At 45.2% G+C, this 23,487-nt stretch overlaps 2 protein-coding genes across 8 annotated transcripts in view; one reads left to right on the top strand and one right to left on the bottom strand.

The window, feature by feature from the left end:
* CAPN3 (calpain 3) overlaps positions 1–10,753 on the top strand; it is a 57,353-nt gene extending 46,600 nt beyond the window's left edge. For 2 of the 5 annotated variants that reach the window (XM_002913197.4, XM_034661093.1), the window contains 14 exons: positions 271–440; positions 780–791; positions 1,482–1,690; positions 2,479–2,515; positions 4,576–4,593; positions 6,204–6,317; positions 7,272–7,349; positions 7,721–7,778; positions 7,873–7,937; positions 8,395–8,463; positions 8,553–8,631; positions 8,812–8,928; positions 9,185–9,243; positions 9,630–10,747. In XM_002913197.4, the coding sequence (XP_002913243.1) occupies positions 271–440; positions 780–791; positions 1,482–1,690; positions 2,479–2,515; positions 4,576–4,593; positions 6,204–6,317; positions 7,272–7,349; positions 7,721–7,778; positions 7,873–7,937; positions 8,395–8,463; positions 8,553–8,631; positions 8,812–8,928; positions 9,185–9,243; positions 9,630–9,656 (1,112 nt within the window). In that variant the 3' untranslated portion in view covers positions 9,657–10,747. The other 3 variants (XM_034661091.1, XM_034661094.1, XM_034661092.1) reach the window with 3 other exon arrangements.
* Positions 10,754–15,109: 4,356 nt separating this feature from the next.
* Positions 15,110–23,487, bottom strand: part of ZNF106 (zinc finger protein 106) — a 64,059-nt gene continuing 55,681 nt past the window's right edge. For all 3 annotated transcript variants that reach the window (XM_002913195.4, XM_011227644.3, XM_034661090.1), the window contains 4 exons: positions 23,326–23,397; positions 22,436–22,507; positions 19,405–19,551; positions 15,110–18,961 (listed from right to left, as the gene is read on the bottom strand). In XM_002913195.4, coding sequence (XP_002913241.2) covers positions 18,905–18,961; positions 19,405–19,551; positions 22,436–22,507; positions 23,326–23,397 — 348 coding nt within the window. In that variant the 3' untranslated portion in view covers positions 15,110–18,904. The remainder of the gene's footprint in view (positions 18,962–19,404; positions 19,552–22,435; positions 22,508–23,325; positions 23,398–23,487) is intronic.

Raw genomic sequence — 23,487 nt, 5'->3', positions numbered from 1 at the left:
GGTGAGGAAAGGGAAGCCATCAGCAGAGAAGGAGCATCACAGTTCAGAGAGGGAGGGAGCCGCACAGCCACGCAGTGGGCTCCAGCTGTATGAAGGTGTAGGCTACCCACTGCTCTCCCCACATCCTTAGACAAATGCCTGAATCACTCCTTCTGTATTTATTGAGCACCTAGAGGCAGGAGAGAAATAGGTTCCCTCTGTCTTCGTCCTCTTCCTGCCCTTTCTCTGAGAGGCAGCTCTGAATGTACATTTCCTTCCTGGGGGGCACAGACACTTTCTGGACCAACCCACAGTACCGTCTGAAGCTCCTGGAGGAGGACGATGACCCTGACGACTCGGAGGTGATCTGCAGCTTCCTGGTGGCCCTGATGCAGAAGAACCGGCGGAAGGACCGGAAGCTGGGGGCCAACCTCTTCACCATTGGCTTTGCCATCTACGAGGTGTGCAGCTCCTGACCAGCTTCAGCCCCAGAAACACATACGTTCCTCAGAGGGGGGGTTTGGGGGCTTCCCCAGTACTCCGTGCCCCCCAGAACTGCTGGTATCAGGCCCACTTGTGTCAGAAGCTCTTAGATATTTGTCACAAAGGGAAAAAACCCAGGGTGGGGGAGGTGCAGTGGGGCTGGGGCTGGGGCTGGGGCTGGCCAGGTAGAAGGTGGGCAATCAGGCTTCTGCACTGACTCCACAGTTGCTGGCATTCCCTTCCTGTGCGCTTGTCAGCCCTGATCAGATGTGAAACCCACAGATTCTGAGCATCTTCTTTTTCTGTTTCTCCTCAAGGTTCCCAAAGAGGTATAGAAGTAGCAGTGGCCAGCAGTTGTGTGCAGCATTGCCCGGGGGTCCTGTGTCCCTCAGTGGCACGTCGGGAAGCTTCCTGGTGGGGTTTGAGGACAGGACTATGATAGGGGAGGGTCTTGCCTGTGTCATGAACTCCAGAGAGGGTGCCTCAGGGTGACCTCCCGACTGTCACTGTCACGATGTGCCCTTTCTCCCTTCCCACCAGAGACAGTTACACACCTGCTCTCACACATTCCGATTCACATCTCACACATGCACACACGCACACACTTGCTCATACTCATACACATTTGCACTCACAATTACTCACACACACATTCTGAGGGTGACTGCCTCCTTTGGGATGGAGGAATCGCCTCCTTCAGACCCCAACCAAGGCCCCTCCTGCCTCCTTGGGGGTCCTTCCCCAGCCTGGAGGTGATTTGGAGCTGACCAGCTGCAGTTCTGGTAAGTGGGGGAATGATAGACTTGACCTTCACTTCTGAATCATATCAGGAAAGGAGGAGGAAATGGGGTAGGGAGTTCCAGGGATATTGAGCTACTTGAGGCCTTGGGAGTCGGAGGTAGGTAGGTCATGACTGTGACCTGGGTGACCAGGGAGTTGGGAAGAGACCCCTGGAGGGGGGATGTGATCAGAACAGGGCATCCTTCTCAAGGAGCTCCGCCCCTTGGCTCTTCTGTCAGATGCATGGGAACAAGCAGCACCTGCAGAAGGACTTCTTCCTGTACAATGCCTCCAAGGCCAGGAGCAAAACCTACATCAACATGCGAGAGGTGTCCGAGCGCTTCCGCCTGCCTCCCAGCGAGTACGTCATTGTGCCTTCCACCTATGAGCCCCACCAGGAGGGAGAATTCATCCTCCGGGTCTTCTCTGAAAAGAGGAACCTCTCTGAGTAAGTCAGACCCCCCTTCCCCACCTGTCCCTAAAAGCCCATGCAGCCCGTTCCAGAGACTGGAAGCATGAGGTAGCTGGACCAGTCCTGTAGCGGTCCTGGGATATGTGGACCAGGTGGCCCTTCTTCCTCTGCTCCTGAGTCACTGGCCACAGCAACATTCATTTAGTCAGTCTGTCATCCCAAGATATTTACTGAGCACCTACTATGTTCCAGGCACTCATCCGATAGGCACTGAGGATAGGGCAGTGAATTAAACAAAGAAATCCCTGCTCTGACGGAGCTTAACATTCTAGCAGGAGACAACATGGCACGGGAGAAAACACACACATATATATGTTAGAGGGAGATGAGTGATAAGAAGAAGAAAAGAAAGTAGGCAACAGGGACAGGAGGCATTGGGGGTGATGGAACTTTTAGGTAAGGTGGCCAGGGAAGCCAGCATGGCCATATCCTGCATTTTTGGTCACTGCAGTTGAGTTCATAAGCCCAAATCCTCTGAACTCTGCCCCTGAAAGAAACACAAGGTCCATGGGTAGGTGGCTGAGCCTGACTTTAGGGAGCTCTGGGCAAAGCCAACAAGAACCCATGTGTGTGCCCTTGGCTGCTGGGGATGGTGCCGACATGGGGCTGGTTTCCACAGTGGGAGATATTAGTTCCTAGGGTTCCTTTGAAGTCAGTCCCGACTTGGCTCTGAGAAGCTGCATGACCTGAGCAAATCCTCTCTCTGCTTCCTGCTTGCTCCTGGTGACACTGAGACACCACCCCCACGTTTGTGTTTTTCACAGGGAAGTTGAAAATACAATCTCCGTGGATCGGCCAGTGGTGAGTGGTTTGGTTCTGATGTGTGAAAAGGTCCAGAGGGTCACCTTCCCTGATCCAGGCAGGGGACAGAAGCGTGGTGGAGGGAAGAGGGGGTATTGGAAGAGGAAGATGGGAGCCTGGGACACTCAGAGCAATTCTTCCACGTTCCTGCAATTTCTGTTTGTCATGACTAGAGTAACAGGCCTCATGGTGCTAGGGCCACGTAGTCAGTCCAGGGGCTAGGAAGCACACAAGAGAGTCCTTGAGGGGAGAAGTGGTTAGTACCACTAGAGGGAGGGGTCAAGGCCATAGGCAGGGACAGAAAGGGCAGCAGCAAGCTTGGATTATGAGGGCCAATCTCAGATACAGAAAATACACACCAGCTCTGGAGTCAGTGCCAAACCCTGGGACCTCCACCTACCAGCTGGGTGATTTGGACAAGTTACATAACCCCTCAGTTTTACTAGTCTGTAAAATAGGGATAATAATAAGTGCCTTGCAAGGCTCTTGTGAAGTTGAAATCCGTGAGGTCATGTACTCGAAGTGTCTAGCACAGCACCGGCTCCCACACGGTGGTTATTAGTCACACACTTTATCTCTTACACGACACTCCTCCTGTGCGTTACCTCACTTGATCCTTGCAAGGTTTCTGAGATGTAATAAGGTTATTATCCCTGGCATTAAAGGAAGGAAGGAGAGGCTCTGTGGGGTTAAATGGCGCCCTCAAGTTCCCAGAGCTCATAGGTGGCAGGACTGGAACTGACATCCAGATTCTTGGAGTCCAAACTCACACTCTTTCCCTGGTCGCCATGCCGAGACCTGTTCCGGGGATGTGAATCCCAGAGTTACAAGCATGGGGTTGGCTTATGTGATGTCTCCTTGTATTAAGGAGTCTTGTGCCCACCTTGGGCCTTTGCGCCCTGGTTTGTAAACTAGTCGCTTGTGCTCTGTGTGACTTGGGCCAATAAGAGGACAGCAAATGCCCCAACAAATTGTCTTCTGGGTAGTTACACTCATGGTTCTAGTCCTGACCCTGTCCAAGTGCCTTCTGAATTATCCCAGGACACTGGTTTTAGTATTAGGTGCATTTGGTTCTATACTTTTTTATTTTATATATTTCAAAGATTTTATTTATTTGAGAAAGAGCACACACAAGGGGTGGAGCAGAGGCAGAGGAAGAGGGACAAGCAGACTCCCCACTGAGTATGGGACTCAATGCAGGGCTCGACCCCAGGACCCCAAGATCACAACCTGAACCGAAGTCAGATGCTTAACCCACTGAGCCACCCAGGCGCGCCTATACTTATCTTTTAAACATTAGTCATCAGAGTAGTGTATTTATCAGGAATTTCAAACTCAGGAGCTCAGCAGAACTGGCGTGTCACCTGAGTAGGGCAGGCAGGTGTGGGGGCTGGGTGTCCCTACACATGCATACTTGCCTGGAGTTCTCCACTGACTCTTGAGCTTCAGTGTTGGAGGGACAACTGGAGTGGTGGTGACTGCGGCATCTGGAGGGTACAGACAGCAGCTGCTCCCCAGATTTTTGCCACAGCGGGTCACAGGCTCATGGAGCCTGCCAGGCCTTCTAGTTTTATTTATTTTTTTAAAGCCCAAAAACCTAGATTTCCATGTTAAGTCTCTCCCTATGTTAAATATTTGCAAAAACAACAACAACAGAAAAAAAAAAAAAAGAAAACAAAACAAAACCCAAACTCTGTAAATCAAACAAAATTCATTTTTAGGCCAGTGTGGGTGAGCCACTTCTTCTGGTGTTTTAGTAACTAACTTCAATTAAAAATACAAAACATTAGCCAGAAGATCCCTTTCCTTGGCGGTGTCCAGGACGGGAGTGGACTGTAAGAACAGAGCAGCGTGGGAGCAACCGCCAGTCTCTAGACCCAGAGGATTTTCCCCTCCCTTCACCCTCCAGGCCTCTTTTGGTTCTATGTAGCCCAGATTCCTGAACCCCAGAAACTCACCCCAAACTGAGGACCAAGTCACAGGGAAGCCAGTAGCCACTGGGTTTTCTGGAAACTTGACTTTCACTTATTCCGCATTTATTGTTTCCTTTCCTTATGCAGAAAAAGAAAAAAAACAAGGTGGGTGTAACAGGGTGAGTGGGTAGCCAGCAGAATGTGTTTGTGCATGTGTGTGTGTGACAGCATGTGTACCTGACTTGCCTCTACCCAGACCAGAGCTGACGGTGAGCAAGCATCTACCACATATTAGGCACTGTGCTAGGGGTAAAACATACACCGCTTTCAGTTCCAACACTACCTACAAGGTAGGTGCTATTATTCTTCCCCTTCTGTAGATATTTTACGGATATTCAGAGAAGCGAAGAGACTTGCCCACGGACATACAACTAATGAGTGGGGAAACTGGAAGCCATATCTATCTGCTCCAATCCCATGTTTCTTGCCCTCATCAGTCTGGTTCAGGCCCCCTACCCTCCAAAGCCTGTGTTATCCAGACCCACACTTGGGCCCGGAGATGTGTGTCTTGGCAGGGGTGACCCCTGGTCACACCATGTCCGTAGGCACACATTCCCCCTCCAGCTGAGACCCACGCTTGCTCTAGGATCCCCACAAGCACCAGTTGCTTGAGCACGACCCTTTGTTTGAAAGGCAGGGCAAGCCAGGGCCTTTGGGGCCTGCTAGAAACCAAAGTTCGGGAAGCTTATTTCCACAGGTCTGCTCATTTGTGCTGTTCTAGATGGATAGCGTGGAAAGGCAGACAGTGATTCAGAACCCAGCCAAGTTGCTTTTCTGCGCTGAGGGACTCTGACTGCCCCATTGCTTTCTGCGCTGCAGCCGCAAGCCCTGATGGCCTCGCCTTCTTCTGGCCCTCACTGTGGGGTGTATGGCTCCAGCTAGGATCGGCACAGCATGGCAGCTGCTCTCTGCTCCTTCTGTGTCCTCTTCACTTGCATCAGCATGCCTTGAAAATATGTCTTATATTTGTGTAGCATCTTAAATGTTTTTGCAGTACAATTTGATATTCAGTATCTCATGCCCCCCCCCCACCCAAGAGCCCCATGGGAAAGGTCAAACAGGTTTTGCCATCCACATTAATGGATGAGCAGCCTGAGGCCACAGATGGTATTTCTTGTATGTGAGGGCAGGGCTGGACTTGCAGCTCAGTGCTCTGACCTCTCCCCCACTGACCATGCCACTAATCCAAGTCCTTTTTTCCATCGGTTCCTTGCAGGTGCCTCCCCAGCTGCCATGGATGACACGGGTGTGCGGGGGGGAAAAAAAGCTCTACCCTCTTCGTCGAGCAGAGAAGCCTGTTTTTAATGACTTCATATACAATGGGCTTCTGGGGAAATTTAGTTTGAACGGTGTTCCCATTTGGAAAAAAAAAAGCCTACAAAATACTTGAAAATCATTGCACTAGATCACACTGCTTGTAACACTCTTAGCATTTCCACGTGTACTGACGACCTTGTTTAACCCTCAGAGCCCCACTATCAGGAAATAAGGAACTGAGGTCCGGAGAGACTTGGCGTCTCTCCCCAGGTCACAGACAGCTTGTTAGTGGCAGGGATGGAGCATGGACTGAGGTTCAGGAGCTGCCAACTCTGCTCTTCTCCTCTTCCCTGGGCAAAGCTGCTCCCGGAGGGAGGCTGCGTCTGCGTCCACGTGCCCTCTCAGCCTGTAATCCCTGCTTTCTTCCTGCCCCTTCCCCACGTCCCTCTTCTCTCCAGCCCATCATCTTCGTTTCGGACAGAGCAAACAGCAACAAGGAACTGGGTGTGGACCAGGAATCAGAGGAGGGCAAAGACAAAACGAGCCCTGATAAGCAAGAGAAATCCCCACAGGTTTTTGAGCATGTGGCATGAATGGGGTGGCCAGCACATAACTGGGGTCCTCTGGATTGGAGGGGCTGTAGGGTGGGGTGTCCCTGTAACATCTGGAGGTTTGGATGTATCCCACTGATCTTTTCATTCAAGTTCTAAAATTTGGGGTGCTGCTTGGGTGAATGTCTTGGGGGTTGGCAGCCATGCCAAGCCGGTCCTGGGCCTGGGAAGGACAGGCTGAGCCTGTCCGCTGGAGACCCCAGCCCGGACAGTGAGGGAAATGGGAGGCAAAGCCTGATAGGCAACCAGCTTGAGAGAGCCCAAGACAGAGCAGCTCCTGTTTCCTGGTATCCTCAAGCTCTTGACAGTGAGAGGATAGAGGATAGTAGCAGAAAAGAGGATGGACATCAGAAATGGAGGCCCGCAGAGCCCAGGGAAGGGTATTCTATTGCGGTGGGGAGAGGAGGGCATATAAAACTTAGTGGAGGTGAGGCTACGGGACCAAATCCCACAAAGCCAGGGCCACCTCCTCTATGTTGCAGTGTCCGTGCAGCGGAGTGGGGGTCCTCTGAGGACTTTTGCTTGATGGCACAGGTGGCTGGAGGTATCAGAATGGTCTGGTCCCCTCTGTCCTTCTGGGACTCATCTGGTTGAGAAGGTCAAGTTGAAAACGGGGGAAGGCTCTAGCTGGTGGAGGTAGGGAGAGAGGGCCAAGGGGGCTGTCCACATGTCTGCATGGCTGATATAACTCCTCTGGCTAAGACGTCTGGAATGAAGGGTCACTGGGGTCTAGAGGAGTCTCACTCCAGCTCACTAGGCTCAACTAAGAAAGAAAAGCCTTTGTCCTGTACCCAGCTCCCGCTGCCGCCTAGGGCTTTTTAGGCAATCGGGCTCCTTCGGCCCTGAAGTTGTTTTCCTATGGGTCTGCCCATCCCCCTGATCACTGTGAACCTGTTTTCCTTTGTGCTTCCACAGCCGCTGCCTGGCAACACTGACCAAGAAAGCGAGGAGCAGATGCAATTCCGGAACATTTTTAGGCAGATAGCAGGCGATGTGAGTACCGCCAACCCTGACTCCTCTCCTGGATTAACTGCTCAAATGACTGCTTACTTCATTATTGTTTAGTAGTGGTCATTCGGTTTTTGGTGGAAGCAGGGGCCATGTATGTGTAGCACAGAAATCCACCAGTCAGGTCCGAGACCATCATCCGCTTGGGTGGCTTAGAGGCCTTTTTGCCCTGAGCTGCCCACTGCAGTCTGGACGTGGAGGGTGCCGTGTCTTCCGTGGAAAAGCCCTAGCTTCCCATGACAGCAGAGCAATGACAGATTTTACAAACACGGACAGCTGGGACTTGTTTTGCAAACCCTCTGCTCCATCAGGAGCTGTCCTCTAGAACTGTTACTCTCTACTCCCTTCCTCTTCAGGATATGGAGGTCTGTGCAGATGAGCTCAAGAATATCCTTAACACGGTTGTGAACAAACGTGAGTGGCCCCAACTGTATGTGGAGGACGGGCAGGCAGGAGTGGGTGTCCAGTTATCTGAAAGAAGCTCCTCACTCTTCTCCCTACCTCCCAGATAAGGACTTGAAGACACAAGGGTTCACGCTGGAGTCCTGCCGTAGCATGATTGCTCTCATGGATGTATCCTTCCCGCCATCCTTGCCCACCACGCTTCTCTGTCATCAGCCCCTGTGCAGCCCACGGGGGCCAAGGCAACGAGGGGTGCCCAGTCAGAAAGAGAGGCCCAAATCTGTGCCTAAGGGAGGACTTGAGGTCCCGAGCTACTGGTCTGAAGGGGGCTGTTGGAGGAGGCACAGTTGGGCAGGGATTGGGCTATAACCAGCCCCTAACCTCTGCCCTCACCTCAGGCCCAAGCCAAAATGGTCCTTAGGAGACAGGTTCCCTGGGTTTTAAGACATGAACTCAGATTGCAGAGGCGTGGAAGGGAGGGTTAAATACCAGGACAGGGCGGTTGAAGGCTACCTGGGGCAGAGCCTTCCTGTGAGGTGACCTTCCTTGTAGTTGCCCAGAATCCCCTCCTCCCGGTCCAGGGGGATCTCGCTATGCATGTCCTGTAGCCCTGACCTCCTTCCTCCAGACAGACGGCTCTGGGAGGCTGAACTTGCAAGAGTTCCATCACCTCTGGAAGAAGATTAAAGCCTGGCAGGTGCGAAGAGAAGGAAGCATGGGAGTGAAGGAGAGGGCTAATTCAAGGGTTTACTGTGTGACCTCTGTCTGCAAATTTTCTATTGCCAGAGAATTTTCAAACACTATGACACAGACCAATCTGGTACCATCAACAGCTACGAGATGCGAAATGCAGTTAATGATGCAGGTGCTGGGGAAGACAGTGGGTGGCGGGCACTCGGACGAGGGCTGGTGGAGGCTGGGATCGGAGGGTGGGGGGCAAACGAAGGAGTGTTTCTGGGTGACACAGGATGGCTGAGAGGCAGAGAAAAGAACAGAATACAGGCTACTCAGACTACTTGCTCCTCCCCCATGCTGCCCTCCACAGGATTCCGCCTCAACAGCCAGCTCTACGACATCATTACCATGCGCTATGCAGACAAGCACATGAACATAGACTTCGACAGCTTCATCTGCTGCTTCGTCAGGCTAGAGGGCATGTTCAGTAAGTGGGGGGCCACCCTTCCGCGCCCTGGGGCCTGACCATGTTCCCCTCGACTCTATCCAAGCTGAACAAAGGTAAAGGCCCGCTGTAAGCTCAGAATGGGCTGGTAAAGGAAGGGTGATGGTTGATACTCTGCCTGGCACATTTTTGTGTTGAAGGACAGCACTTGGCCCACAGTCCTCTGAAGAAAAGTTACAACAGTGGAGAGGAGGTGAGCCTGTAACTGGCCTCTGGCCTGTGTGTTCTTCCTTCACAGGAGCTTTTAATGCATTTGACAAGGATGGAGACGGTATCATCAAACTCAACGTTCTAGAGGTAAAGCCTAATGGAAGCATTACATTCACCCTGTACCTTAAAATTCCGGGTGGAGGAGTCAGTGAGGCCGACTCGAGGCACTGTGTGCTTCTCACTTCCAAATGCTGGAGGAGGGATGGGCTAGGAAAGGAACAGAAAGGCAAGCTCATAGGGAATGTGTACTGGGGGAAGTCTCCAAAGGGGACTCAGATCCTAAAAGGCTTTTCTGCTGGAAAACACATCTTTCTAGTAGAGATCGGGGAAGCAGGTCCTAAACCACTGCTTCTTAGAAAATCTTCCCAGGGTCTGGCATGCTGGGGCTGTCCCTTTCCCCTTACCCTGTCAGATCCTTAGGGTTCGCCTCTCTTTTCTGGGTTGCATTCTGATCCTGGGACTTCCTCTTTCAGTGGCTGCAGCTCACCATGTATGCCTGAACCAAGCTGGCCTCATCCAAGGCCATACAGATCACTCAGGATTTCCATTTCATCCAATATAGCTAGAGCCACTTACCTCAAAGGACACAATAGCTGCGCTGCCCTGCCCCCCAGCACACCTCCAGGCGCCTCAACGGTCTTGTTCCTCCTCTACTTCACTCCCCACTCGGCCTCAGGGCATCTGTCCATCTGCCACGCCCACATTGACCCTTCAGTTAAGGAATGAAAAAGAACAATTTTGTCCCTTTGCCACATGGAGCTAAGTGTCTGTCTGCCTCAGCAAGTTGCAGCCCAGCTGAGAGGTTTGCTCAGAATCGGAGTGGCCTCGGCTCTGAAGTAAATGCCCTCCTTAGCTTGCCCTAGGCTGCTCAGAGAAGCATTTGCCAATGGCACTCTGCACTTCCCGTGCTGGAGTCCCCCATCGCCTTCGTGTTCTGCCACCCATGGGACAGTAACCAAACTAGCACTTGGTTCTGTCTCATTGTTTCAGGATGGGCCTGCTCCGGGATAAACTAGCTCAGTGGAAGAGGGCTGGATACTTTGGGCTGTCTGACTCATAAGTTTGGCTGCATTCTGAAAAAGAGTTGATCTAAATAAAGGCATGTGTACGGCTGGTTCAGTTGTGTTTTGTCTTCTCACATTTAGAATATCAGCCAGAGCAGGGCTGAGTAGCGTCCAATGTTACACTTAACTGTCATGCAGAGAGCCCAAGTTTCAGAAGACAATGGAAAACACATGCACACACACAAACAAAACCTGGACCCCATGGTAATCTTGCCTATTGGTATTTCTTGAACATAGGAATCACTCTGATACTTTTCAAGATCAATGAGAAAAGGAAAGGGAAGAGCTGTTGGTGTATAGAATATCAAGAATAAATTAGTTGCCCTGTCACTGGAGGGGCCAGTTACCGGAGTGTAATGGAAGAGAGATGCAGATATAGTTTTTGGTTTTGCTGAGTGTCCAGTATACAACACTGTGATTCGACACCTTGTATACACCATGAAGTAATCACCCACAAGTCTGCTTACTATCCATCACCCTACCATTGATGCCCTTTCATGCTTATAACCACCCAGCCCTGTCCCCCACACCCCTTCCCCTCTTGTAACCAGTGATGTTTCCTGTATCTGAGTTTTTTAAGATTCCACTTATGAGCAAAACCATACAGTCTTTCTTTCTTCTTCTGAATTACTTTACTTTGCTTAATACCCTCAAGGTCCACCTATGTGGTTGCCAATAACAACATTTCATTATTTTTTTATGGCTCAGTAGTATGCCATATATACACACCATAGCTTCTTTATTCATACATCCACTGATGGACATTTGGGTTGTTTCCATATTTTGTTTATTGTAAATAATGCTGCAGTGAACGTAGGGATCTATGTATTTTTTCAAATTAGTGTTTTGGTATTCTTCAAATAAATACTCTGCAGTTCAATAGCTGGATCACATGGTCTATTAAGTTTTTGAGCAATCTCCATGCTGTTCTCCATAGTGGCTGCACCAACATATAACCCACCAAGCGTCCGAGGGTTCCCTTTCCTCTACATCCTCACCAACACTTGTTATTTTTTTTTATGATAGCCATTCTGTCAGATGTGAGGTGATAATTCATTGTGGTTTTCATTTACATTTCCCTAATAATGATGTTGAATGTCTTTTCATGTGCCTATTGGCCATCTGAATGTCTTTGAAGAAATGTCTATTTCTCTCCATTTTTGTTGTTGTTGTTGTTGTGTGAGTTTTTCATATATTTTAGATACGAACCCGTTCTCAGATGTGTAATTTCCAATTGTGTTCTCACATTTAGTAGGTTACCTTTTCATTTTGATGACGGTTTCCTTTGTTGTGCAGAAACCTTTTAGCTTATCAAGTCCCACTTGTTTATTTGTGCTTTTGTTTCTCTTGCCTTTGGAGTCTGATCACAAAAACAATGCAAAGACTGATGTCATGGAGCTTTACCAACCATGTTTTCTTCTACGAACTGTATGGTTTCAGGTCTCACATTCAAGCCTTTAATCCATTTTGAGTTAATTTTTGTGTATGGTATAAGATAATGGTCTAGTTTCATTCTTTTGCATGTGGCTGGTCAGTTTTCCCAACACCATGTATTTAAGAGAGTGTCCTTTCTCATTGTATGTTCTCGGTTTCTTTGTCAGAAAATAACTGTCCATATATGTTTGGGTACATTTCCGGGCTCTCAGTTCTGTTCCATAGATCTCTGTTTTTGTGCCAGTATCGTACTGTTTTTATTCCTATAGCTTTGTAGAATAGCTTTAAAACAGCAACCAACTTGGCTTTTCTTGGTTAAGATAGCTTTGGGTTTGGGGGCTCTCTTGTGCTTCCATAAAAATTTTAGGATTGTTTGTTCTGTTTCTGTGAAATATGTCATTGGGGTTTTGACAGGGATTGCACTGAAATCTGTAGATCACTTTGGGTAGTATGGGCATTTTAATGATATTAATTCTTCCAATCCATGAGCGCTGAGTATCTTTCCATTTGTGTCTTCTTTAATTTCTCTTTCATTAATGTTTTGCAGTGTATGGGTCTTTTACCTCCTTGGTTAAATTTATTCCTAAGCACTTTATTCTTTATTATACAATTGTAAACAGGACTGTCTTCTGGACTATCAGTCTTTAGCAATGGAACGTATTTTGTATATTGATTTTGTATCCTGCAACTTTACTGAATTATTTTTATTCTAAGTTGTTTTGTTTTGTTTTTTGGTGGGGCCTTTAGGTTTTCTATATATGTCATCTGCCAATAGTGACAGTTTTATTTCTTCCTTTCCAGTCTGGATGACTTTTATAACTTTTGTTGCCTAATTGCTTTGGCTAGGACTTCTAATACCTATGTTGAATAAGTGGTGAGAGTGGGCATCTTTGTCTCATTCCTGATGTTGGAGAAAAAGTTTGCAGCTTTTCCCCATTATGTTGTTAGCTGTGGGCTTGTCATATATGGCCTTTATTATGTTATGTTCCCTCTATACCCACCACTTTTGAGAGTTTTTATCATAAATGTGTGTTGAATTATGTCAAAGGCTTTTTCTCCATTTATTGAGATGATGTTTTTATCGTTCTTTTTGTTAATGTGGTTAATTACATTGATTTACAGTTGTTGAACCATCCTTGTATCACTGGAATAAATCCCATTTGATCATGGAGTATGATGCTTTTAATGTATTAATTCAATTTGCCAATATTTTGTTGAGTATTTTTGAATGTATATACATCAAGTATATTGACTTGTAATTTTCTAGTGTCATCCTTGTCTGGTTTTGGTATGATTTGGTAATGATGGCTTTGTAAAATGAGTTTGGAAATGTTCCTTCCTCTTCTGTTGTTTTGGAAGAATTTAAGAAGAATTGGTATTAATTCTTCTTTGAATGTTTGGTAGAATTCACCAGTGAAGCTGTCTGGTCCTGGACTTTTGTTTGCTGGGAGGTTTTTGATTATTGATTGACTTTCCTTACTAGCAATCAGTCTGGTCACATTTTCTATTTCCTCTTGATTCAGCATTGATAGGTTGTTAGTTTCTAGGAATGTATCCATCTTTTCCAGGTCATCAAATTTGTTGGTGACAGTAGTCTCTTATGATCCTTTGTATTTCTGTGGTTATCAGTTGTAATGTCTCCTCTTTCATTTCTGATTTTGAGTCCTCTTTCTTTTTTTCTTGGTGAGTCTAGCTAAAGGTTTGTCAGTTTTCCTACCAAGCAGCAGCTCTTAGTCATTTATCTTTCTACAGTCTTGGTAGTCTCTATTTTTTATATAAATATATTTGTTTCCTTCCTTCTACTTCTTTGGGCTTCGTTTTTCTTTTTTTTTTTTTTTTGAGAGAGAGAGAGAGAGTCAGGGGAGAGGGGAGGGGAAAGGGAGAGAGGGAATCTTAAGCAGGATCCACACCCAGCACAGAGCCTAACACAGGGCTCCATCTCATGATCCCAAGATCATGACCTGAGCTAAAATCTAGAGTTGGATGCTTAACCAACTGAGCCACCAGGCACCTATTTCTATTTTTTCTTCTCTTCTTCCTTCCTTCTCCTTCTTCTTCCTTCTAAGTTATTAGATTATTTGAGATTTTTATTTTTTCTTGAAGTAGGGCTGTGCTTTATCTCATAGAATTTGGTATGTCCTATTTCTGTTCTCATTTGCCTCTAGGGTTTTTTTTTTTTGTTGTTGTCTCCTTTAACGACCTATTGATTGTTCAGTGGCATGTTGTTTAATCTCCGTATTTTTGTTGTTTTTCCAGTTTTCTTATAACGGATTTCTAGTTTCATACCATTGTAGTTGGAGAAGATGCTTGATATGACTTCAATATTGAATTTATTGAAACTTGTTTTGCTGCCCAGCTAATGATCCTGGAGATTGTTCCATGTGTACTTGAGAAGAATATGTATTCTGCTACTTGAATGGAACATTCTGTACGTATCTAGAGTCCATCTGGTTGTGGCACGGCTGCTGCACAGGGAGGGTGGACATGGAAGATGCCCAACCCAGATGCAATGTACTCACCTGGCCCAGCTGTGGTATGGCTGCTTGCATAGGCTCAGTGGGACAAGGAGCATGCTCACCAGTGCTAACAGCCTAGAGGGAGGACACCAAATATGGTGCCCACCAGCTGTTACCAGCTAGTTAGAATGAGATTGCAAAAAAGGCACCTGCCAGTGCTTCTGTCCCCAGAGAAAGTCACTGCAGGTTCTTGCCTGCAGCCACATTAGGATTAGCAAATGGGTCTCTTCCTCAGTTATAGTATAGGCACTCTTCAAATTATTTCTGCAGTGGATTTCAGGATGAGTGGATGGGCATGTGAGCCCTTTATGAGCAGGTTCTTTGTTCTACAGTTCTATGGTTCCCCTGGACTTAATCCTTGTTGACTTTCAAAACCTGGTGTTTTGGGAGCTTGTCTTTGTGATGCCAGACACAAGGGTCCAGACGCCTGAAGTGCGGCACAGTCCCTTCACTCTTCAAAGAAAAGCTCTGTATTTTGGGGATCCCTTCCTGATAGTGGGTCATTGTACTCAGGTAGGATCCAGAGGGAGATTGTGTCTCTGCCTCTCCTACCTGTCTCAATGCATCTCTTTTATCTTTTGTTGTGGAGGTGCTGTTAATATAGTTCTCAGGTCCTTTGCAGGGGAAAATTATTCCTTATATAGCTGTAAATTTGTTCTCTGTGGAAGGAGGTGAATTCAAGGTCTTCCTACACAGCCATCTTGAACCCCAAAGATGTAGTTTTAATCCTAGCTCCTCCACTAACTGACCTGTTTTATGACCTTGGACAAATCCTTAAATGTAGCTGTTTGCTACTTATCTGGAGCATGGTCTGTGGTATATCTATAACCATCTTGTGTCTTCTACCCAATTTCCTTCTTGCCGTCTATACCGACATGGAAAAAAAAGGGGGGGGGTTGGCTATTAATAGGCAGATAAGGTAGCAAAAGTAAACAATTAGTAAAAGTACTTTATTTTCCTCTTGTATTTGCTTTATATCTTGCTTTACAAAGTTATGAAGTTCACAGCTTTATACCAAAATGTAAGAAGGCTAAGCTATTTGCTTATAAACATTTTTGCAGTCAAATGTCATCTGACTTCATTCTTCTAATCCATATTCAATATATAAAAAAATTCAGATACCAAGGGTACTGGAGCAGCTCTAGGGCATATATTTCTCTTAAGTAGGAGAAAGCTCTTCAACAGCCTTTCCTCCTTGACTTCCTCCCACACCAATTCAACTGGGCTACTACCTTGAACTTAAAGCAAATCTAGGAAATTTTTGTTGCCATGTGACCCAGCAGGGCCATATACTTGGGGACTGGAGGTGAGATTAGAGGTTATTATCTAATAAGCATTATGTTTGGACAGTCCAAATCACCTCCACCATAGCTTCTATCCTATCCATTAGACAGTCACTCTGAAATCCTGAAGACCATGATGATTTGGGACAGGGATGAAATTGCAGTTTTACCGATGTGGCAGGCATGGCCTTCATAACAGTTCTAGGAGCTCTCCTTTTGGTAGCAGAAACAAAATTTGTAAGTCAGCGTATACAAACTAGTTATTTGCGCAAACCAGAGGGTATGTGCTGTTTAAAACCCACTTCACAATAGACTGTGATCTCCCCTCCAATGAATTCTCTTCCATAAAACATATCATACCATTCCACTAAGTGTTGTACACCCACTCCCACCACATCATCCACATACCTAGTCACTAAATTTGTCTACTCTATAATCTATCTACCCCAAAACCAAAACCAAAAAGCCCGTTAGGCAAATAATCACTTAAACAACAATGATATTGCCTATAAATATAGATAGATCAGGAGCTAAACACTCAACTGCTAACTTCTGAGGTGGAAAAACATTTTCCCCCACAAAAGCAGGAGTGTAGTAGCAATGGCGTTCCCTCAAATTCAAGTAACATCAGGTGGAGATAATTCTTTGCTCTTATGTGTTTAACTGCTTTATAACACAGTAGAGGAGTGTGTCAAAACACACTTTGAACCTGATTAAAAACTTTAGGATAAAACTTGAAGTGACTGACAGTTTGTCATAAACTGCCATTAAAACACTAGCATATGCACACAAAAGGACGGATAACTACGGTTTTCTTGGCTTCTGGCCATTAGAAGTAGGCACAGGCAACTAGGATAAGATTCTAGAAATGGCCTCCAACTCCTTATAAGAAACAAGTTGGGTTTTGTCAGGTCATGTAACACTTTCCTTCCTTCCTTAAGTACTAAATACCAAGTCAACACAGAAACCTGAGCCACAGCTCTTCTCTAAGGGAAGACAGAAGGCTAGAATCAGTTAAGACATTATAAAAGACAAAAAACAGCCTAAGTTCTGCATAACTTTCAAGACTCTTGAAAGCAGTAACACAACCATAAGCAGCCAAGATGCTTATGGTGCCTTTATTTCTAAATCAATGGCTAGGAACAGTGTATTAGGATAACACACTAACCTGGGGTTCACAGAATTTTACAGATTCTTGAAACAAAGACGTTATTACCATGGCTTCAAAAAAATGTTTATGAAATGAGGAAAAGTATTACAAGTATAGGTGCCCACGTGCATACACACGTACAAGGAACATTCACATCTGCACACACAAAGGCAGATAGACTGTGCACAAATCTACCAAAATTAAACCCAAATCGGTTGTTACTATCAGCCTGTTCATACCTTCAAAGATTCCCCACGATTGCCCAACACCTCACATAACCCCTTCCTGCTGTACAAAGGCTCCACCACTCTCATCTTTTCAGACATGTCCTCAGGCAGGACAGAAGGGCACCTATGCAACCCATGCAGTGTGCACAACTTTCTCAGCACACTGCCCAGTCAACGTGGAAATGCAAGTTCACTACAGCCCCGAATAAAACGCCAGGTTTAGTAATAAATTCCAATATGCTTTCCTGGGAAATCACCCTACCTAAACTCACACAACAGCCTGACTGCTGTGGTCATCCTTACAAGAAACGGGGAGGAGAGGTAAGAAAGCTTCTTAATGTCATAAAGAAACAGCACAAATACATTTTATGCAAGAGAATCTTCTCTGTTCTCTCAAGTATCATGCAACTATCAATAGTGTGGTCAAAAAAAAAGTTTTCCTGTTCATAAGGATAGAAGTAAATAGTTTGTGGGGCCATTCATTATTTGGTATTAGCTTCTAGATTAGTTGTTTATGGATTCAGTAAGAACCACTGGAGCCTTTCCTGGAAAATAAGAACAGATACTTAGTCTTGCATCCAATTTCATACCCTCCTGAAAGCCATCCATAAAGCCCGGTGAAGTCCCCAGCCTTAGAGCCCCTTTGAAGACCTGTGAGTAGATGTGTGTGCACGAACAGGGGTTGGGAGAAACCCGCATGCTATGCAATCCTAGAAAAGAGTACACATCACATCCCCAAGTTGTATGTGGCACTGGACTTTTTTCCCCTCTTATAGCTCTCTGAAGAATCTTTCAGAGTTTTGAGAATCCAGAAACAAAAGGCTGGAAAGCAACACTTCTATAGCTTCTCTCAAGAGTCCAGAGAAAATCCAAGGACAAAGCAGTTTCACTAGGATTTGTTAATTTGGCTGCTCCCAGTGGAAAAGTGGAGTCTTTACCTTCCTCATACTCTACTCTTCTTTGCCAGGCAGAGGGGAGGTGAAGACAAGACTCCAGTTTCAGAAATCAGTCTCTAAAAAGCCTGCTTGAGCCCCTGAAGACTGTATGCAGGTGCTTTATCCTAACTCTCCCATCTTGGGTGCTGCAGGTGGGGGGGGGGAGCATCCTGGGAGCCTAGAGGAAGTATGTGATGGCTGCCACCAGTCTAGGCACAGCCAGACAGTGGGGGACAGAGGGTTTGGCAATGGAGCAAACTGAGAGGTTTCACACCTGCAAGGGGCCTGGAGAGTCAGAAACTGGAAAGGGAGATAAAGGCTATACTCCAGTTCGAACAGCCTGACGATACCTGCAGCCGCGAGCACCCGGACCTAACAGCAACATTGCAAGGTAGATGTTAGCTTTGTGCACTGTCTTGAACTGAGCATTCCTATCAAAACTTGCACAGACATTTGATAGGGAGTGCTGTCTGTGAGGACTTGTCATTATGTGATTTGCTGAGTTCCTAATATATAACCAGCAGAGCAGTCACTCTAGCTGTTGAAAATCTACTGTGTGTCCCTTTGGCATTTAAAGCCAGCTCTGTCCATCTACAAAGCAAGAGAATAGTGAAACACACTGCACATAATTGTTAAGAAAGGAAACTAGTTGTTTCTAATTTAAATACCAGTTATTAGAACTAAAGAAATTAAAAGTGATCCTAAAAATCTAGCATTTGCACAAACTTGTACTTAAAAGCCGGACTACGGGTTTAAACCATCATACAAAAACTAAAAGTCGCAAACTGAAAGCAATAAAAAAAAATACATATGATTGGGGTCAGACTGAGTAGCCAATTAAGATCTGCATCTTTAATCAACATCTGGGGAATACCAGTAGCACAGATTACTGCGTTCCATGATGTCCCAGAGAAGTATGGTTCCTTAAAATCTGTTTAAATCTGACAAACCTCCAGTAAGAACTTAAAGTGTAACTATCATCCCGTAGAGCTGCCCAGACTTATGCTAGTGGTAAGCCTGGTGAGAAACCACTTTCTCCTTCCCTGCTTCTCTGGGGAAGGGAAGACTGTGGCCTCCGTGAGGGGCCGATGTAAAATTAGTTCAAATGGTAACTTCCCAACATGGGAGGCAAAAAAACTTCATGAATCAATTTTGCTGTCATCCTCAGCATGTCGTTCAATGTGTCCCGCAGCGTCCTAGGAATAAAGGGAAAAGGGCCCGTGAGGGAAAAGTTGGTAGTAAGACAAGAGAAAGTCCAAGCCAAGGAGAGCTTCATGGGTACCTTCTAAGATCCATACATGGAAGGTGGCTAGGACCCAGCACTTTGCTCATTTATATCAAACTATGCACTTAAAGATGAGTTCTTATCTTACACAAGAACACTGTAATAATCCTCTAGGTCCAGTTACTGGATTTGAAACATTTGAAAACATTCTCTTTAGGCTTTTTCTCAAAAACTACCCAATTCATCATTTGAAACCTCATTAAGCTATTCCCCAAATCTCTGAATAATAATAAAAAGGAAAATCCCTAGACTCTCCCTTATTTATTGCAATTCTGAACATTCCAATAAGGCAAAAGTCGGCCTGCTCTGAGCAGTCGAATGACCCCAGGTTGGCCTCAGGTCCCACTCACGTACCTGTTTGGATCCTTTCCTAGAAGTGAAGAAAGCATCACAGTTCTTCCAGCGACATTTCAGAGTTTGAAAGTTTGGATTCGTATGGTCAGTGAGCAAGTGTTGTTTCAAATGATCTACAACGCCAAATATCAGAGAGCAACCATGCCACTGGGGAGAAAAACAATGAAAGGGTAAGGGGAAAAGAGTAGAGGAAACATGCAATCACAATTAGAGCAGTCCTCGCTTGTACCTTGTAAGTACTGTGGAAGCAAAAAGTAAGCCCCTTATTCTTTATTCTTGGCTAGAAAATGTAACAAAGCCAGAGGCATCCACATTAATTACCAATATTTTGAGGAGCCCTGAAAAGACTGGAAAGTCTTGACACTTTGCTCTATTGAGAAGGCAAAGCACCCAGATAAACACATTGTTAGAGAATTTGCTAATATAAGGTTAGCAAATATTGACAGACAAGTTAACATAAAATTCAGTTTAAGCCACATTTATTTTTTATCTTGCCATCATAAATGAGTTCCTTAGTCCATTTATTTAAACGAAAGGTGGGGTGCTAGGTGGCTCAGCTGGTTAAGCATCTGACTCTTGATTTCGGCTCAGGTCATGATTTCAGGGTAGTGAGATTGAGCCCTGAGTCAGGCTCCATGCTCAGCAGAGCGTCTGCTTGGGATTTTCTCTCTCTCCCTCTGCCTCTCCCCCCACTTGCTCTCTAAATAAATAAATAAAATCTTTTTTTTTTTTTTAAAAAAAAGGCTAAGAGCTCTCTATAATACTGAAGGGGCAGTATTTCACAATTCTGAGAACTGCTAACTCATAAACTTGAAAATAAAAATGTCTGACAAAGAAACCTACACTGCCTTGGAAGCCTAACTTCACTGAGAATCTTTATTAACTGAATTGTAACCTTCTTTTTTTTTTTTTAAGATTTTATTTTATTTATTCAGCATACAAGTGGGGAGAGGGAAAGAGGCAGAGGGAGAGAATCTCAAGCAGACTCCCCATTGAGCTTGGTGCCTAACTCAGGGCTCAATCTCATGACCTTGAGATCATGACCTTAGCTAAAACCAAGAGTTGGATGCTTAACCAAAGGAGCCACCCAGGCGCCCCTCTGCCTTTTTTTTAAAATTCCTCCTTTACTAAAAATGTGGCTCAATTCTCAATTTCACTCGCTAGAAAGCACAGACTCTTTCTTGGTTCTTTTCCCCTCCAGGCTTGCTTGTCTTAAATCTTGAAATTCTAACAGGTTTATTTCCATAAAATAATGCTTTTTCCTGTAGCACTATTCCATCCCCTCCAGCTTTAAAACCAGATGGTATTTTCTCCATTTCTCTAGATAAACTCTCTATTCGTATTCTAGATCCCATTGTACTATATTTTCTGTCCTTCACTGAGAAGACCAAAAAGCAAACACAGTAATGTGTAAAAAGCTGCAAAGTAACCAGTCTGTGGACAAGTCTAAATCAAATCTAAAAATGGAGAGTGCTTTCATTTCATTCCATCAATTCTGCAAAACAACATGTTAAGGTATGGAGGCGGGGAGGTGGTGGAATTTCAGTGCCAGAAACTTTTTTTTGATCACCACTAATATTAGAACTGATGAAACAACTTAAGGCCTATAAGGAACAGTGTAGAAGTGTGGAGCTCCCACCCCAAAATAAAAACCATGCAATTTAGTCCAAGCAACAGACGTTTAAAACCTTCAAGAACACACATTTTTATTTGCCTAATCCTCAAAATCCAATGAGGACACAAAGAAAACTATGAATAAGTGAAATCCCTGAGGAATGAGCATAAGAGAGTGGGCAGGTCACAGAAATAAGCACTTCCATGTTTTATTTCCTATAAAGTTGACCCTTGAAAAACACGGTTTCAAAACGCACAGGTCCACTTATACATGAACTTTTTTTAATAAATACAGTACAGTACTGCAAATGTATGTTCGTTTCCTTATGGTTTTATTTTATTTACTTTATTTAAGTCATCTCCACGCCCGACATGGGACTCAAACTCATCACCCTGACATCAAGTCGCATGTTCTACCAACTGAACCAGCCAGGCCCTGCTTCTTAGATCTTAGTAACATTTTCTCTTCTCTAGCTTACCATGTTGTGAGGCAACAGTATATAACACATATAACATCCAAAATACGTGTTGATTGACTGTTTATGTTGTCAGTAAGGCTTCTGATCAACAGGAGGCTATTATTAGTAGGTAAGCTTTTGGGGAGTCAAAAGTTATGAGCGGACTTTCAACTGCACAGGGTTTCGTACCCCTAATCCCTGCACTGTTCAAGGGTCAGCTGTACTTCTGTACTATTGATATTTTTGTTAGCAAGTACTGATTTATAATAAAACAAACAAAAACCACCACAGAGATGACTTCTGCGTGGATGATATGTAGACATACCTCCTATCTAATCCTAAAATAGATTGTTCTTGGAAGAAGTATGGAAGCATTTCACGTATAGCTTTTAAAAATAAGCTTCCTTGGGGCATCTCGGTGGCACAGTTGGTTAAGCGTCCGACTCTTGGTTTTGGCTGAGGCTGTGATCTCGGGGTTGTGAAATCAAGCCCCAAGTAGGGCTCCATGTGGAGTCTGCTTAAGATTCTCTCTCCCTGGGGTGCCTGGGTGACTCAGTTGTTAAACATCTGCCTTTGGCTCAGGTCATGATCCCAAGGTCCTGGGATCGAGCCCCGCAACAGGCTCCCTGCTGAATGGGAAGCCTGCTTCTCCTTCTCCCACTCCCCCTTGTGTTCCCTCTCTCACTGTGCCTCTCTCTGTCAAATAAATAAAATCTTAAAAAAAAAAAAAGATTCTCTCTCCCTCTCCCTCTGCCCCCCCACTCATGTCACTCTCTCCTGCCCTACAGTAAGTAAATAAATCTTTAAAAAAAAAAATAAGCTTCCTTTGTCCTCTAGTGGGAGGCATAAAGTAGATGCTCAAATATAAAAATGCTTGATTGACGCTAATGCAGATCTGTAAATTAGCCTAGGGTTAAACAACTCCTAAGTCTGGCTATAAGAACAGTTTCGCTCCTTACCCAACAACGGTAATTCTGCATCAGATTCAGCCTCACAGCTTGAATACTGCCATCATAACAGCCAGTATAAATCTGGAAAAAGAGGTTTCTATATCAGATCAAAACAACGCACAAAAAAACAACTACTAAACATCCTCAAAATATGTGTCAAAAGTTCTTTGTGCCCGCTGTAAGCAAACACAGGCCTAACCCAAAGCCACCCCAGAGTCCTACCATGGGTAAGTACCTTCTAGTGTGGATACTTTGAAGCTACGCTCCTTAAGAGAGCCACTCGTGAGACCCTGGATGAGAGCAGCAGCGCAGGGCTCCCAGGCACCCGCCTACACTGTGCCCTGTGCCCCTGGCGCCTGAACATTGTATGCTACACTGTGCCTTACGTAGTGGCCATCTGCATTTCATTGCGACAAGGGTTCTACTGCTCAGAATCTAGAAAACATCCATTGTGGTGCAACCACATAACTTACAAGTAAAATAAATCAAGGCTTAGCAGGGTTGAGTGAATTACCTTCTACTTTTAGGTCTGCTTTCGCTATGCCATACTGGCCAAATCTCCTGACTCTATTCCAATGTTCTGTTTGGATCGTAATGTCTCTGGAAAAAGCACCACTCACAATTTTTAGGGGAAGCATCTTAAACTTATTTTCTGTTTAATGGTGGTATCAGATTTTTATTGTAATTATTTTAGCTATTAATAGCAAAGAGAATATTCAACAATGTCACTGTGTTACTTCTCAATGATACTATGCCAAAAGACAGAAAAGCATTTAATAACAAGGCATATCAGAAACAGATGTCATCTTTGGAAGTGATAAATAGGAACATTATTATCAGTTTGTAGTTTTTAGTAAACATATTCAAAAGCAGCATGGGACATGGCTGACAACACTCACCATACTTTTATGGATGGTCATACACATAATCATGTCTTTGTGTCCTCCATAAACTTGCAATCGATCATGGGACTTAGGTGGAGGAAAAGAACAGAAAGAATTAAGGTTATTTATACCCCGTGTTTAATAAGCATAATCCCTGGAGGCCTCCGGCACGTTTAA

This window comes from Ailuropoda melanoleuca, chromosome 5 (genome assembly GCF_002007445.2).
Source record: "Ailuropoda melanoleuca isolate Jingjing chromosome 5, ASM200744v2, whole genome shotgun sequence".
Lineage (NCBI taxonomy): Eukaryota > Metazoa > Chordata > Mammalia > Carnivora > Ursidae > Ailuropoda > Ailuropoda melanoleuca.
This window is presented reverse-complemented; position numbering and strand designations above follow the sequence as displayed.